This window comes from Ictidomys tridecemlineatus, chromosome 2 (assembly GCF_052094955.1).
Source record: "Ictidomys tridecemlineatus isolate mIctTri1 chromosome 2, mIctTri1.hap1, whole genome shotgun sequence".
Classification (NCBI taxonomy): domain Eukaryota; kingdom Metazoa; phylum Chordata; class Mammalia; order Rodentia; family Sciuridae; genus Ictidomys; species Ictidomys tridecemlineatus.
This window is the reverse complement of record NC_135478.1, coordinates 107,799,642-107,817,067: the sequence shown is the minus strand read 5'-3', so window position 1 is coordinate 107,817,067 and position 17,426 is coordinate 107,799,642. Positions and strand designations below refer to the sequence as shown.

At 43.2% G+C, this 17,426-nt stretch overlaps 1 protein-coding gene and 1 gene segment (V, D, J or C); both read left to right on the top strand.

Annotated features, from left to right (window-relative positions):
• LOC101960900 (immunoglobulin lambda-1 light chain-like) overlaps positions 1 to 10,840 on the top strand; it is a 503,755-nt gene extending 492,915 nt beyond the window's left edge. Inside the window, 2 exon segments of the V gene segment in view lie at positions 8,915 to 8,949; positions 10,379 to 10,840. Of these exon segments, the coding sequence occupies positions 8,915 to 8,949; positions 10,379 to 10,698 (355 nt within the window).
• LOC101969513 (immunoglobulin lambda-1 light chain-like) overlaps positions 1 to 15,608 on the top strand; it is an 828,312-nt gene extending 812,704 nt beyond the window's left edge. For both annotated transcript variants that reach the window (XM_078039527.1, XM_078039528.1), the window contains exons 3-4: positions 13,861 to 13,896; positions 15,160 to 15,608. In XM_078039527.1, the coding sequence (XP_077895653.1) occupies positions 13,861 to 13,896; positions 15,160 to 15,479 (356 nt within the window). In that variant the 3' untranslated portion in view covers positions 15,480 to 15,608. The remainder of the gene's footprint in view (positions 1 to 13,860; positions 13,897 to 15,159) is intronic.
• Positions 15,609 to 17,426: the final 1,818 nt, after the last annotated feature.

Here is a 17,426-nt window from a genome sequence, read left to right as displayed (position 1 = left end):
CTGCTGCAGGTGCAGGTGCAGGAGCTGGAGGGGGGAGGGGACTTGGGACTGGGTGATGGTATAGCTGGGGATGCTATGTTTAGGGGCAGTCCCTTTTATTCTCCCTGAAACCTGGGACAGTCCCTGGGGGAAACCACAGCTTCTAGATCCTAAGTAGTGAGAAAGTCATGCCCGTATGGGGGTGCTATGGAAGGAATAGCTGTAGCCCAGACTCCTAGGATGGAACCTGCCACCAATCTCCAGGTTGTGAGGAGTCCAAGGCCATAGGCAGTAATGAGACATGTACCCTAACAGGAGAGAAGCTGAACTGGCTCAGGGAACTCCTAGGGGTTGCCCACTGAGCCCTGCAAGACATCTTTTATACCACCTTGTTCATCTACAAGGTCAGTGACATGTGGGGTTTATTAGCACCAGTCCTGGCCCTCAGGAAAAAAAAAACATTGTGCAATGGAAAGATCCAACCTGGAGATCCCTGAAATCTGATCTGATGAGTTAAGAAAAATCATTCAATTATGATTACCATCCTTCACTTTATCTCTTTCTTCCTTCTCTTTATGATCATCATTGATAATTGTGAAGGTTCTGAGACTTTATCATATTTTCAAACTAAAATGCAAGCCAGCCACAGTTTCACAGATTCTGCAGAACATAAAAGATTCCTAGATCAGAGACAAAGAACAAATTGTCACTCACAGCAATAGCAGGTGCCCAAACAACAGCATTTTCTTACACTGTTTTCACAAAGCCATGCAAAGAAGGTCAGGTGACATTTGTGCACCTGAGTTGAGTACCCCAAATCTGTTATTTAGTTCAGCAAGCCTACCTGTTCTATGCTCCAAAAGGAAACACTCTCTCTACCTTCCAAGGTTGCTCACTCTACAAACATCCTTGAAAATACAGTCCAGAATGAAGGTGTTCAACACTTTGGCTCAAGAAACATGAAGAAATGCAGAGCCCCGTTAACAGTTTTTTCTGACAACCATGATCTATACCAACAATGGGAAATCCCATTTCCATTACCACATCCCATGGATATGGTTAGACTGATTTTCACCAAATGTAGCAGGAATTTTGATTCGTTTATAACTCAAAACATGGACCAAGCAACTCCTCAAAGAAGTCTTTCAAAAAATTTACCTTGATTGGTCTTAGCAGGCCCCTTTAATAATTGCTAAAACAAAACAAGACAAATTTCCACAGGGCTGCAGCTATGAATTTCAAGGGATGCATTTAAGATCTTATGGTATAACAAGATAATTATGGTTGTCAAAAATTCACTGTATATTTCAAAGTAGCTAATAGAGAGTATTTTGAAAGTTCTCCACACAAGAAATGATAAATGTTTGAGGCAATGCATTTGCCAATGAGCCTGATCCAGTCATTTTAAATATATGTATAAGTATAAATACACAAACTTAAATATCATACTGTAACCCATAAATTGTGTACAGATATTATGTATAAATTAACATTAAATGTTTTTCAATGAATTTTCTGGCAGAAAAATCAACAGGAAAACAAAAAAACAGATCCACACTGCGGTCCTAAGAGCGGCAGAGCAGGGAGCTTTCTGATCAGGATCTAAAGTCCAAAGTCCTATGGATCTCAGACATTTGTGTACTAGTCTTCAGGGCATCAAAGTGCAGAGAGGTGAAGGAGCCCAAATAGCAGCAGTGCACATGTAAGGCAGAAGAAAGCTCTATTCAATCAGGTTCAGATTAGGCCCATGTTTAACTGAGCAGCTATCAGAGACCTGACTCTGAGATTTGAGTTTTCCATGCACTGAGCAGCCTGACACCATCTGGAAAACAGGGTCATCATCAACAAAGAATGTCCTGATGCCATTCAAAGACCACGCTTCAAAATACAACGCTAGGCTGGTTGCCTCTTGACCCTGTGGCATCATACAAGTAGGAAAACTTTCTGAGCATCAACTTCTTCTTATTTAAATAGGGGAGGATTAAAGTGTGTAAAGCACTCAGCCAGTGCTAAAGCATCACTATTACCATTAAATTATGAATGATATACCTTCCCCTCAATGCATCCCAACTCTAAGCCTGTGCCCATCCCCCTCCTCCTCCTCTATCACTGCCTAACAGAACTCAAACTTTGGCTCAGCAGGGAGCCAGGCACAAGTCTTCCAGGTGGACCAAAGACTAGAAATGCAAGGAACAAGCTCATTCCTAGTTTCTAGCTCATCCTGCACCCCACTTCCTGAACAAACTTGGACCCTATATTCATCTTCTCTGAGTCTTAGTTTTCTCATCTGTAAAATAGGGATACTTGCCCTAAGGATACCCCAAGAGTTATTCTGAACCCCAAAGTGAGACAGCAAACAAGGAAACCAGCATTCATCAGACAGACACCTGCTGGTCTCAATAATAACCTCCCTGATGCAGAAGAACATTCTCCCCATTTTACAGACAAGAAAACTGAAGCCCAGAAATGACCTATGCCTGAAGGGACTCAACATCTTGATCTCACCACCACTGCTTGTCTGGGGGGTACAGAATCACTCCCTGAAAGGAGGATCCTTTTCTGATTTGAGAGAGAGCCAGACAGGAGCATGCCAGGCTTGCCAACGCAGCCAAGGTAGGATTGGTCTAAACTGGCCAGAGTGCAATGTGTAGGAGTTGAGCCTGAGGCCTGATCAAAAAAGCCACAGCCTTGTCCCCTCCTCCTGACATCAAGTCTTCTGGTGGTCCTGTTCCAATGAGCACTCAGCCAATTTCCACAGCCTCTCTAGGCCCCTGGTGACAGTCCACAAACCCATGATGCCCTTGGGGAACTAAGGAAAGATGCAAAAGGTGGTTCAGGAGGGCCCCACCCAGAGCTACAGGGGTGGGGCCAGACAGGTGGCTGCCCTGAGGAGCAGTTGGGCCCTGGATTCTTATCATAGCAGGGCAGTTAGCAGATGTCTCTCTGCAGGAGACCCCCAGGGGTAACAGCCATGGGCCCTGGATCAGGCCAACTGAGGACAGGGACAAGAACCAGTCCAGGGTGAGGAAAGGGCCAAGGGCCTCATGGACCTGTATATACTATAGCAGCTACTGCCATCAGGAGGACCAGGACTATACCCTCTATGGACCCCATGCCACAAGGGCCTCTGACCCTGACAGCAGACAAGGCCCAGGGTTAGCCACCGGGTACTGGACCCTTCTGCTGCTGCTGGACCTGGCAGTAGATGCCCATGATAGAGGCCCCAATGGCAGCAACTATGAGAGGGCCTTGGGACCAGGAGCCTGACCATGAAGCAGTCTGTCCAACCTGCAGAGCCTTGGAGCAAGTAAGGAGTCTTGGGGGAATATGGGAGTCTCAGTTGAAGCTGGGAATGGGTGGTAGAGGAGGAGGGCAGGAGAGGTAGCAAAAGGGGTGACAAAGTATCAGCCTGAGACACTGGCCTAAAGTGCTAATTTTTTGTTCATTGAGGATTTGTTTGAATTAATTTTCAACATTGTATTGAAGTATTATTTATCTTGGTTCCTCAGTCTTTTTTGCAAGAAGGATAGTGCCTCACTCACTCCCCCTAGTCCATTATTAGTATCTCCCATTTGTACAGGGTTCAGCCTTTCCACACCTCCTTCTCCCCACTTCTGCTTGGCTGTGCTCTGAACCCTTATGGTTTGGCTGAGCCACTGATGGTGGGAAGCAGGGATCCAGTCATCAGACCCTCAGCCAAGGATCCTCAACCAGGGCTGCATCCTGAGGTTGCCTCCTTCCCAGAGCTGTAGATGCATGACCTTGTCTTGTATTTTGTGACAAAAAGGGAGGTGCTGGGCAGTGAACCCTGTGATTGACCCATGATAAGCCCCTCTTTACCACTGAGCTACATCCCCAGCTCTTTCCTATGATGGTATAAGAGAAGGGGTTTTCTGCAAAGCCCTCCCCCTCAGAATAAAGTGATGGTTTGGTTTGGTCTCCCCAAAGGATGTGCCCTCAGTGCCTTGTCCATAAACATTTCCTGGGGGCCAGCCTGGATACAACAGAGAAAGCTGGCCTGCACCAAGGGACCTATCTAGTTATGGGGGACAAACTCGTGGTCCTTTCTAGGAGACATAGAGTTAGAGAAGGGGTGCTCCCTCTGTGGGTTGATGCCCAAGCTGGTATCACAGATGAATGGGTGCTGGATAGTGATGGGGTAGCTCAGCAGACACACTAGAGCTTCACAGAGAGTGTAGGGCATGGGCACCAAGGGAAACAGGGAGCTGCTGGGCTGAAGCAGATGCAACCCCTAGGTCTGGTGCCCCAGACTAGGTTCTGCTGTCTAAGTGCAGGCTTTGGGGGATTTAAGTCAGAGTCAAACTTGTGCTTTGGAAAAACCGGCTGAGGTTTGGAGTCTGTTGTGAGGCCAGAATTGAGTCCAGGGACAGAGACAGAAGACAGAGATGGGGCAGCAGGGGGGAATCTGGGAGTTGGTGAACTGGGACCACAGACTGCTCCTAGGCATGGGGAGAATGCGCTAGTCCACATGCCAAAATCGCTATGAAATTAATGAATGAATTTAGAGCAATGATACCTGGGAGGAATGGGCACTCTCTTGAACTGTTTATAAGGATTTCAATGTACAACAAATTCAGCAATAGGCAGCAAGTCATGAAAGAAACTGGGCTTATCTGCAGTGTGTAATTCCATTTCTCAAAATTTATCTTAAGGGAGAAAATAAAGCCATAACCAAAGATTTACAAACAAGACCGTCTATCTAGCTTAATGTTATAAATAATGGTAAAAATTGGAGATAACACAAATATCCATGAGAAAGAGTGTGACAGAGCAGTGTGGCATATCATAAAGCATCTTACATAAACCTTCAAAGTTATATTTGTAAGGTAGACTCTGGCAACAAGTTACTGCTTAATAATGTTATTTTACTAATGTCATGAGAAAGGAATCAATTTCATAAAAATTGTTTCTGAAGCATATTTATTAATAAGAAAATTCATTTTTAAAAAGATAATTGTGTGCATTTTCAAAAGCCTATCTTTAAAATTTGAAGAATTTTTTTAAAAATTTTTAAAATTTTCCATAGTATGTCTCTGGCTGGTATAGTTTCACTTCATTTAAATTTTAGTTTTATAGCTTTCTGACTTTATTAAAATGTTCACACAGAGAAATATTTCATTGTTATCATCTAAAATAATTCTAATATAATAGTAACAGTTTTTGTAAATATATAAATACTTTCCTCAAAAAAAAAGAGGGGCTGAGGTTGTGGCTCAGTGGTAGAGCACTTGTCTCCAACATGTGAGGCACTAGTTGCAATCCTCAGAACCACATAAAAATAAATAAATAAAACGAAGGTATGTGTACATGTACAACTTAAAAATATATAAAAAGAAAAGAAAGAAGTATATTATATACAGAAGATAAAAAGTAAATAGCAGACATTTTCTGTTACCCTCTCTCTCCTACCACCTTTCCCCGAAAACCTATTCCACTTTCCATGGCCACTGTCTTGTTGGTCTGTATAGTTCAACTCTTTCACTGTATGTGCATTCTTGAAAACACACACACAAACACACACACACACACACTCAGGGGGAGAGTTGGTGTTGAGATTTTATTTTTTTAAAATAAACTCTGTATATTACTCTAGAATTAGCTTTTTAAGCTATCTATAATTGATTTTTCTAGATTAGTCCATATGAATCTTTGGTATTCTCATAAATAGCTATCTAGAAAAAGTTTGCATGTACCAGAATTTTGTAATCATTCCCCTTTTAAAGGTCACTTCAGTTGTTTCCACTAGAAAATACGCAAGTGATGATGCATTAAAAATCTGGGGGTGGGGAGTCAGTATAGTGTACTTCTGTATCTCTAAAGATTAAATGCCTAAAAGTGGAAATTCTGGATCTCAGAGGAATTCCTTTGAGATTTTTTAGATAGTTCCAAACTACTTCCAAAAGGCTGCTCCAATTTATACTCACTACAGTGAAAGACAGTGCCCTTTCTCTTACCTCCTTGCCAATATTGTGACATTGTTGATCTTTCTTGTGTTAAGAATAAAGGGAATGTGTTTGATTTATTATTTATTTCATTATTGGTCAAATATTTATCCTTTCTTATTTTTGACTTAGTGTCTTCCTCCTATGAATTAAGAAGTCATTATGTTGCCTGCTTTTTTACTCCATTGCTTGAATCTGATTATATTGTCTATAGAAACTTAACCCCTTGTTTAGAAAATGTGTTATAAATATTTTCCCTTGGTCTATTTTAGAACTTTTGTTTATGAGGTCTTCCACCATAAAGTGGTTGTTAAGCCTATTGTGTCGCATTGGTTTAGCCTTTTCTTGATGGTTTCTGTGATCCATGCCAAGTTTAGGAAGGTGATTTTTATTTTTATATGATAAAATTATTCTTCTATTTTGTTCTAGTACTTCTGTTGGTTTGGTGCAGATGTGTTTAATTTTATCTGGAGTTTGTGTGCATAGGCATATAACTTTTTTTATTTGACAAATGGAAAGACATCTGTTGAATATAAATGAGATTTTTATCAAATGCTAAATGATGACTTATCACATTCTCTCTGTGGTTCTCTTAAAGTATTGGTTTATTCCTGCATCCTTCTACTTTATTTTGATTATTTTGGCTTTATGATGTGTTTTTGTATCTGCAAGGGGAAACAATGCATAATTAGTACTGTTTTGCAAAATATCCACACATACTCTCCATCTTTCTTCCTGTTGAACTTTGGAATCAATTCCCTAATTCTCAAAAATCATTCTTTTGGTGTTATGTTTGTAATTTCTGGGAATACATGGTTGATTTGAGATGAACTGATACCTTTATAAAGCTCTGTACTTTTACCCAGGAACACAACATTCTTTCTATTCACTCACTTTTATGTTCACTAGTCAAGTAGTCTTGTATTTTATTCATTAAAAATCTAGGGTTATTTATTTATAAATCTTAGTTATGTGTTGGTGTTTCAAATATAATTTTATTGAAATTGAAAATTTCCCACAATTTCATATCCTAAAGTGTTACTTATGCAGCAGAGAAATCTATTCATTTTTACATGTCACTCTTATGTTCAGCCACGTTAATTCTTGTATGGGTTTTAACAGTTCAACTAATTCTTTTAAGTTGGTTGGTTTGTTTTTTAGTAGACTAGCACATCATTTGCAGGAAACATTTTCACTCTCTTTTCTTAATACTTACAACTTTTCCCCCTTCATCTCCTTACATTGGGTAGAATCTGTTGCATATTGAAAACTGTGAGTGAGCAACTTTCCTGGTTTCCTGCCACAAATGTTTTTATTCCTTTACATATGAAGGTTGTTGTAAGTTTTGGAAGACGCCGTTTAATAAGTTGAGGAAATTTCCTTGAATACCTTCATGCAAGGATAAATGTTTCCTCTCTTATTCAGAAACAAGAGTTGGGTTCATATTAATATTACACTAAAGTCTGACTTGCCCAAGACAGGAGGGGTGTATGACAGACTGATAAATGTCAGAAGAGCTACTTATCTGGAACAGGGAGCCGGATCCCAGCCCCAAAGACATACCACAGTGATTGAGATATGTCTTCTACACATATTCTACGCTAATTTCAAAGAATCTAGGTGCATGTCTTTAATACAAACATTGTCAAATAGTCCTGATGCTAAGGTTAAAAAATGGTGATCCCAATGCAGTGAATAATCTTCCAATGTAATATAATATCTTTATTTATAAAGATAAAATCTCACTTGGCAAAGCAACCATCAATTCTTAGAATATAACTTCTGCAATTTTCTTTTTATTTTTCTTTTGATTATCTTAATGATACATTGTGTTGTGGTATAAGGATACACAAGGTGATTCAGTCAGGGAATTACTAAGATGACTCCAGGCCATTGACTTGGAGACAAATTGCTGAAATGAGGACACTGCAGGGAATCAGATCTTCATGGAAATGTATTTAGTTGGAAGCTGTTGAGTTCCAGATGCCTGCAAGACATTCAAGCAAAGATAGGTTCAGGAATCAAAATATATGTAGATCTGTGGCTGAGAAGAAATGTCAGAGCAAGAAAGAGGAATCTGGGACCTCTGGGCAATTGTGGAGTGCATCGTAAGACTCAAATCAAAAAGAGAGGGAAGAGTACAGAGGAAAAAGCACCTGGTAATAGTCTAGGGTCATCAGCTATGCATGGGTCAGAAAGAAAAGGAAGCTATGGGAGCAAGAGAGTGGGCCATCTCCATAATCAATGAGAAGGGAATGACCAGAAAAAGGGAACTCCTGCAGAGACCTCAGGCTACTGGGAAAGACCTACAGATTGAGACAAGGGCCTTTTAGATCTTGACATAAGAAATTTCAGGAAAATATGAGGGTAAGAGCTAAGGGAGCCCTACCATGTTCCAGCATGCAAAACAGTGCCTGGGGTAGGTGGGTGTTTCATAGGAATTTTGGATAGATGGATGAATGGATGGATAAATGGAAGTATGTATGGATACAAAGAGTGGTCTGAAATATCAGGGAAGGTTTCATAAATGTGGTGGGACTGTGCTATGTCTCCACAGGTAGAAATGCAAGTAGAAGAGTCTCCATGTGGAGGTTCCATAAGTCAGGCATGAGCCAGTGTCAGTGGGTCCAGGGAAGAAACTGTCATGGCTGGATGATTGGGGTTTGTCTAAAGGATATTCAGAAGTTCTAAAATGAGGCCAGGAGAAGTTGAGCAGGTCCAAGTCAGCTCAGGACTCTCTCCCACCTCACATAGCCACTTAAGAATATGCTTCACTAAAGGGATTCTTGGCAGCAACTGTGCTTAGCCTTTCTGTCAGCACAGAGAACCTCAGCCAGTCAACAACTTGCAGTATGTCAAGGACACAACTCCACCCGTCACACTCAATAGTTTTCATTCTTGCCCAACCCCTAGGGGGCAAACCCCAGGTGCTGACCCTGTGGGTTTTAGTCCAAGCCTCAATCACTGTGGTATGTCTTCGGTGGTGGGACCCGGCTCACCGTTCTAGGTAAGTGGCTCTTCTGACTTTTCTCAATCTGTCCCATACCCCTCCTGTCTTGGGAAAGTCTATTTTCCCTCTCTAAGGGCTTCTTACCCTCTTCCCTACCCTGTCTTAAGGAAAGACCACTTACCTTTTTTCATGGGGTCTGGGGGAGGTTGGTGATTGCGTGGTAGCCAGCAGAAAGGGTCCCAGCAGCAGAAGGAGCCACCTTCAGATTCCAAAAGCGGGATATGGCCTTGTCCTGAAGGCCTGGGCTGGAGACAGGGACAGGGGTCCCTTTCCCTCCTCTGGGGCTGAAAACCAAGTGGGGACCAGGGGCCAGGTTTAATCAGGTTTAATTAGGGAGCATTAGGCCTTAGAGAGAGTTCACAGACCCCCAGAATCCAGGCTGAGGGCTGGATGTTCATCCAGTTTGGGAAGGCTTCAAAGAATTCCCAGGGACAAGACTGGAGTTGGGACCCTAGCACCCGGGCACTCAAGAGGTTATCCCAAATAGACACCACCAGAAAACAGAGAGAGAGAGAGAGAGAGAGAGAGAGAGAGAGAGAGAGAGAGAGAGATCTGGCTCACTCTAGGATGCACCTGTCTGGTTCTCTAATGGGCCTTGAGGGAAGAGAGATTCAGAGCCAGATTAGACTAGGCAAGGTGTCCAGAGTCCAGCCTTCCCAGGGTGGTCCTCAGGAAGAAGCAAAGACTCATCTTTCCCTGGAGCCCCTTAACGCTGGGGATTGAGACCTTGATTATTCATGCATCAGACTCTGCCTTCCTCAAAGTGTATGTTAAATTCAGGAGATGATAAATGAGAAAGCAAATGGAAGGCTCACAGAACTACTTGGCTGCGAGGTGAATTCAAGAGTCATTAGGAACTATGAGGGTGGGTGAGGGCTTCTGTGCCCCATAGTCTGTGACAGTGAGCAGTCCCAGGCAGGGGCAAAGGGTCTTGTAATGAGGAGATGGCAGACTTAGAGGAGCCCCCACTTGTCTGGGTAGAGCACAACTCCTTGCCAAAAGAGCTGAGAGGACAAGGATGGAGCAGAACCTGATGTCAAAGAGGATAGGAGGTTTCAGGAACCCTGTGAACTGAGTACAGGCTCAAGGCTTCCCCACTGCCACCAGAAACATCCTTCCATCCTGGATGGACCAGGAACACTTAACAAAGGAGGTTCTGGGTACTAGAAGGATAAAGTAAGGTAGAAAATCTGGACTGGTAAACTAAGCCTACAAAGGGGAAGGATACAAGACTATCTGGGAGAGGTAACTTGGAAGGTGCTATCTATTCTCCAGGTGGCTTAAGTTCACAAGAAAGGAAAGAAAAGGGAAGGAGAGTCCTTGAAGGGATAAGAAAACCACAATGAAAATGATTGCAGAAACTTTGGGGCATCCCCACTCCCTGGGCTGTCCTATGTTGACCCACACCACTTCTCTATCCACACAGGTCAGCCCAAGTCTTCCCCCTCGCTCACTGTATTTCCACCCTCCTCTGAGGAGCTGAAGACCAACAAGGCCACACTGGTGTGTCTGATCAATGACTTCTACCCGGGTGCTGCAACTGTGACCTGGAAAGCAGATGGTACCACAATCAGCCAGGGTGTGGAGACTACCCAGCCCTCTAAACAGACCAACAACAAGTACATGGCCAGCAGCTACCTGACCATCACGCCTGACAAGTGGAAATCTCACAATAGCTTTAGCTGCCAGGTCACACATGAAGGAAACACTGTGGAGAAGAGTGTATCCCCTTCAGGATGTTCTTAACCTTTTGTCCCTCACCCCACCCTCCTGATCCTGGAAGTGAAGGACCCTGGTGAGGGACCCCTCCTTTTCCTAGTCCTCCCACTAAGCCCTTCTCTCTGAACCCACTGACTGCTCAATAAAATATCCCATTGTGAATCAGAAATCTTGCTCTATCTCATTTGTTCTTATCTTTATTTTAGTTGCAATGGCCTCAGAGTTCTCAGTGTAGGGTGAAGGGTATCCTGGCACCCAGTAGAAAAAGGAGGGCCATTTGGATAATCTTCTGGGGTATAACCCCAGGAGTATCCTTCATCAACCAAATACCCATCTCCCCAACTCTCTACTGTATTCCTGAGCCCCCATCACACAGGGTCACACCAGGTTTCTCATTCATAAATCTCATCAATGAAGACCTACTCATGTATCATTTCACATTTCTAATGTGCCAATGGTGACTGGTATGTCTCTAGGCAGAAAGGTCACTGCTCAGGGGCCTAGATCCCCTAAACCCTGAGGCTTGGGGCCTTGTTTATTCATGCTTCAGACTCCTGTCTTCCTCAAAGGGCATGCATGTGTGTTAAACTCAGGAGATGAGAAATGAGAAAGCAAATGGAAGGTTCAGAGAACTACTTGGCTGCTAGGTAAAATCAAGAGTCATCAAGGGCTGGGGCTGTAGCTCAGTGGTAGAGCACTTGCCTTGCATGTAGGAGGCACTGGGTTCAATCCTCAGCATCACATAAAAATAAACAAATAAAATAAAGGCATGCTGTCCATCTACAATTACAAAAAAACAAAACAAAAAAATAAATAAAAGAGTCATCAGAGTCTGTGAGGATGGGTAAGGGCTGCTATGGCTCATAGTCTGGAAGTGAGGAGCAGTACCAAGAACCCAGCAGAGGCAAGGCTCTGTGAGATGCCATCTCCTGCTCATCCCATCCACCAAACCCACCATAGAATTGTTGAGTGAATTTTCTTTGCTGGTGGGGACTGTGAGCAGATATTTTATCCCTGCAGAGTGGCCTTGCCTACCTAGAAGGGAGAGGACTAGTAAGAAGAATGGTAGTTGGCCATAATGAGGTATTAGGGAGAAATAAGGGGGACTCCAGGAGTTCAGCTGCAAGCTAGTGGCAGAAACATTAAGGTAAAGACCCTTGATCCAAGGTCATGGTCTTAGCAGGAACAAAGTTTGAACTTTCCATTCCCTATGAGAAACCCTTTTGGGAGACTGTTAACCAAGTGAGTTGTCCATAGTTTCTTATCACCAGGAAATCATGGAAAGGCTTGGAAAATGAAATCTACATGTTCATTTCTCAGACTTTCACATTGCATGTCAGCTAAGTAAAGATACAACTTCTTCAATAGGGAAAACAGCTAATATAATAAAACAATTTTCCACATTGTGTTGACCCTCTTCTCCACCCTTGGGAGTCCTATAATATTCAGAAAGAGACTCATATTTCATGGAGCTAAGTAGGAGAACATAGGGTAAGTCAGAAGCATATAAGAATGATCACTGAATGATCCAATGGATATGAAATTAGGCTTAAGGTTGACAATATCATGATGTTGGAATGAAACCCTGAAAGATTGGACCACAAGCTTCCAGGATGAAGGTTTACAGTTAGTTGATGGCTAGAGTTGTTTGATGGTCATCCTGTAAAAGGAGAAAATTTAAATGGAAATGGGTGAAAAAGATATGAAAGAAATTAAACAAGTGAGAAAAGGCACCAAATTAGGCACAGAATCCACATTCATTGATTGTCCTAAGGAAACTGTGTCAGAGATCAACTAAAGACAAGAATTGGGTATGGGACAGAATAAATCAGGGAAGAATGAATGTAACAAAATATCTACAAGTAAGGTTTAGCTTCCAGTAGGACTAGGAGCCCCCAGATTCTCCATCCCACAAGGCCCACTCCCTTCCTCTCTCAAGTGGCTCAGACAATCATGTGCACCTCTAGCCCAAAGTCAGAGACACACTCTCAGGGGCCATGATAATGGGTTAGGAAACCTAAATATGCATCCCTATCTGTATCTATTAGTCCTCTGTACCCCAGATGCTCACAGGGCCCCTCTCTGAGTGTCCACCACATCAAGACCATGGCAAACGTACTCACCAGAGCTGCCAAGACGGAACTTGCAAACACAGGGAATTCTGGAGTCAAAATGGGACGGATAAAGGAGTCCTCCTGGAGCTTGATTATGGCCATCCCTGATCCCAAACCACAGCTTTAACATGCCTCAACACTTAACTGACTCCAAGTCATGGAAATAGAAGCTGAGACCATCCAATGACATATCAATGGCTTCAGTGGATACAGTGGCAGGATCTACCTCATCCAAAATCACTGTCCCAAGAATAACCTCCTCTTCATTTTAAAAATTGGTGTTTACGATGAGAATTTTCAACACAAAAAGAAAACAGGAATAATAATAACTCCTATGGTTCTCATCAACTACCTATCAACATTATCAATTCATGGATGATTTTCATCCACCCACAAAATTAACATCACTCTTACATGATATTTTGAAATAAATGCCAGACATCTTCTCTTTTCATCTGCAAATATTCCACTTGTGTTCTGGAAAGATGAGACATAACTAAAATATGATTATCTAACCTAAGCAGAAATTTTCAATGATATTTTAATATCAAAAGTCAATCAGGGACTCATAAAATCTCTCCCAAATATCATACATGTATTTATTTTGTTCTGAGTATAGTGCTGTTGTTATAGTGCTGGTTCTTCCTCTGTGTGTAGGAAGCTGAAATGAGAGTTGAAAGGGTGCTTTCTGCATGTGGTCTTGACATCGTCATCTTCCATAGTCTCCACATCCCTCTGGTGGCTCCAGGACAGGCAGGAGCTAAGAGGAATGAGCTGTTGGTCCTGGTACTTTCTCAGGTTCCCACACAGCTCATGGCCTCCCAGAGTTGTCACTGAGGACTTCTGTTTCTTCCTTTCCCAAAAAGTGTTTCTTCCATTGAGAACATGAAAAGATATAGCTGTCATTTTGGTGAGGCCTTTTGCCAGGATGGTGGTTCCTGGGAAGGACAACATGTAGTGGTCATCACTCAGTAAGGGTAACTTCCCTTCATGCAGGTTGCACAGATGCAGCTGGTTGGGGGAGGGTCAGGGCAAGGCAGAGAGGGGTTTTTGCACGAGTCTGTGTCATAGTGTTGGGTGTTCGGCGGAGGGACCAAGTTGACCGTCCTAGGTGAGTGATTTTTTGCCCTCCTTTCTCTGCTCTCTCTAAGTTTGGGGACAATTTTCTGCTTCTTTATTCTTTGTCTCTGTCCTGTCTCTGTCCTGGGACAAGTATTCTCCCTGGATCTTAGTTCTGGGACACTGAACTCTACCCTATCTGTTCAGATGCTCGTGATTGTCTCAGCAGCTTGTAGGCAGATATTCAATCTCTGACTCCAGAGGCTGGGGACTGCACAGAATGACCTACTAAGATTCCATTGTCTGTCTGACTGTCTCTCTGTGTTGGCATGCTGGTCCATAAGAAGTGCTCTGATCTGTTCTCCCTTGTTGGGCACTTTTTGGTCTAATTAGTTTGTAAGGGGATAAACTTCAGGCCCTATCTAAGGGCAAGAGGAAATAAAAGACATTGTGGGACTGAAAAATGGTGAAATCAAAGACTTAGGACACTAAGGGACAACATGTCATAACTCAGCTCAGGCACCCTGTACTGTAAACTCAGGATCAAAGGTCAGAAAGGAGGTAAGAGGTAGAAGGGACACCAAGCCTTCAAGTACTGCCAGGGACAGAGCCCAGACACACACTGGGTTTCAGGAAACTTAGGAGGAAGAAAAGAAGAGGAGATTCTGGATAACAGATAGGCAGGAGAAGAGTGACTGAAGATGAGAGTGGTGGAGGTGGGTCTCCACAGGGCACATGCTGCAGAAGCACAGGCTCCTGAGTTTACATATGAATAGGTCCCAATACAGGAAACCTACAGATATAACCTGTAAAAAGGAATTCTGGTCTCACTCTGCAAAAAGGAGGTGGGCCAAGCCAGACAGACAGACTTTGAGGAACAAAGACCCTTACCCACAGCAGAGACTCAAGAAGAAAAACATTAGGGTGAAAATGGGTTTGTTAGTAAGAACTCTGGCCCTCAAAGCCAAGGAAGAAGGTCAGAACTCACTCATAATAAACTTCCAGAGAACTATAGAAAGAGACTACAGATGAACCAGAAAGATGGCAGAAAGATGCATGGCAGAAAGGCATGGGTGACATATTTGTGACAAAGCCCAAGATCTAAGAGGTGCCAGGTAAGGTGATACACAAGTGTCCTGGGTTGTTTAAAGGCTGTGAACATGGGAAATAGCTTGAGGAATTCCCCCAACACACTTCTATATCACACATGCTCCAACAGAGTCCCTGAAAAAGAAGACCCTCCTCACACACTGAGTGTAGGGGCTCCTGGGTGGACACCAGAACACTGATCCCTTTTGCCTGGTCCATCTTGCAGGTCAGCCCAAGGCTGAGCCCTCGCTCACCGTGTTCCCACCCTCCTCTGAGGAGCTCCAGAGCAACAAGGCCACAGTGGTGTGTCTGATCAACGACTTCTACCCGGGTGCCGTGACCGTGAACTGGAAGAAAGATGGCACCAAGGTCACCCAGGGTGTGCAGAACACTCAGCCCTCCAAACAGACCAACAATAAGTACATGGCCAGCAGCTACCTGACTCTGACAGCAGATGAGTGGAAATCTCATAATTTATTCACCTGCCAGGTCACTCATGAGGGGAGCACCGTGGAGAAGAGTGTGTCCCCTGCACAGTGTTCCTAGGTCCCAGACCCTCACTCCACCCTGGAGCTGAAAACCCCAGGGAAGCTTCTCTCCTCCCACCCCTACCTCCTAGCCCTCCTCCCTCAACCCAGAAACCCTCAATAAACATTCTCATTTTCAACCAGAAAACATGGTCCTGTTTATTTTAGTTTACACACTTCCCATCTGAACTTTGACCATCTCATCAAGTGTACACAATTAGACCTTGAGACCAAACAGCCAGGAAAGGCTCCTGATATTACCCTGGCAGATCCACAGGATTTTCTACAGCAAGGGAATGGCCCTCAGCAGGAACCCAGCCTGCATATTTTCACCTATCCACCCTGTGCTTGCTCCTCTTGTGCAGACTTGTTCACCTCCTCACTCCCAAGGATCAGTCTCTTCTTGGATCCCCAAGGCCTCCGGGAGAATATGTGAGCTCCCTTCCCTGGAGCAGTCTGAACATCACTCCCCCCTCAAAAATCTTTTTATCTAAGGTCTAAGCCCCCATCACTTAGGCCATCCCTCCTTTGTCTCCCTTCCCCCACCTGTAATCCCTGTCCTTGCTGCCTGGAGCCACTTGCTCTTTCTTCTGTGACCACCCTACTCCTACCTCACTGGGGACACTGCCTGGACCCCACAGCACTGCTCACTCTTGGACCCATAGCAATTCTTAATTATACATTCAAGGGGAAAGCAGAGATACTACACTTAGAGTAAGTGTAGGAATAAACTCTATTGGGAGCAAGGGAAATCTACCAATCACCACCCAGGAATCTGGGCCATTCCAGTTCTGAAGAAGCACCCTGCAATTCAAGGAGGGGCCACTCACACAAACAAGAAACAAACAATGCACCTTCAGTACAGCCCAACCAAGGGCAAGGTCAATGAATGGAGCTCAAGAACCTGCAGCAGGACCTGGGACCTTGATGGGAAATGTGATTCTCTATCCAACTCCCAAATTCCCATTCATACTTTCATCCCTGTCAGTGCAGGAATCTGTAATCTTTTCCCTTCCTCCTCATCTGTCACTACCTCCTGGCTGAGGATATGGGGGCATACAGGAACCTTCTCATAAGTCCCAGTTGTACACAGAGTTCAGAGCTCTGGTATATAGGAAATATGCTGCTCCCTACTTGCTGTTCCTCCTAATCTTCCTCCTCCTCCTGTTCCTGACATACTCAACACTAGCCCACCCAGGCCACCCAGCTTCTTCCCCGCAATACCATTAGCTGGGAACACTGATTTCACACACAGAAATCAAAAGTAACAGAAATAATCAGTGTTAAATATTACCTTCTAGTTACATTCTTAAATTGGCTGCCATATATTTCCCGTAAATTAGGATCATCATTCATAAGATTTATATTGCTATTAGAATGTTGTATTATTAGAATATTATTATTATTATTAGAATATTACATGATGGGTGTTTGTTCAGTATATTCCTGGGACATAATTTTGAGTATTCTCTGAAGATTTCGGAGAGAACAATAAATCTTGAAAAACATGGGTATATTTGAGTCATCAAATATCTCTATATCTATCTATCTATCTATCTATCTATATATATATATATATATATATATATAGAGAGAGAGAGAGAGAGAGAGATTCATCCAATCAGTGATTTTAATATTTTTATATTTTTTGGAAATTACAAAAAATTATAAAGATGAGGAGAAAGTTATCCAGAACCCCATCACCTCATATAATTGCCATTAATTTTTTTAAAAAATTCTACACTTTCATTTTTCATATCATAATAAAAATATATAAATGAAATTAAATAAAATCCTTGCCATGACTCACAATGGTCAAATTCCACAGCCTCCAAAGAGGTGATGTTCTAGGTCAAGCAAAAGCCACCAAATCTCACCCATCCATGGCCTGAGCAGCCCCCTGTGAAAGGAGGCTGAACCCTGGGCTTCTGGTGCAGTTGCAGGAGGGTCTGGGCCATGGTGCAAA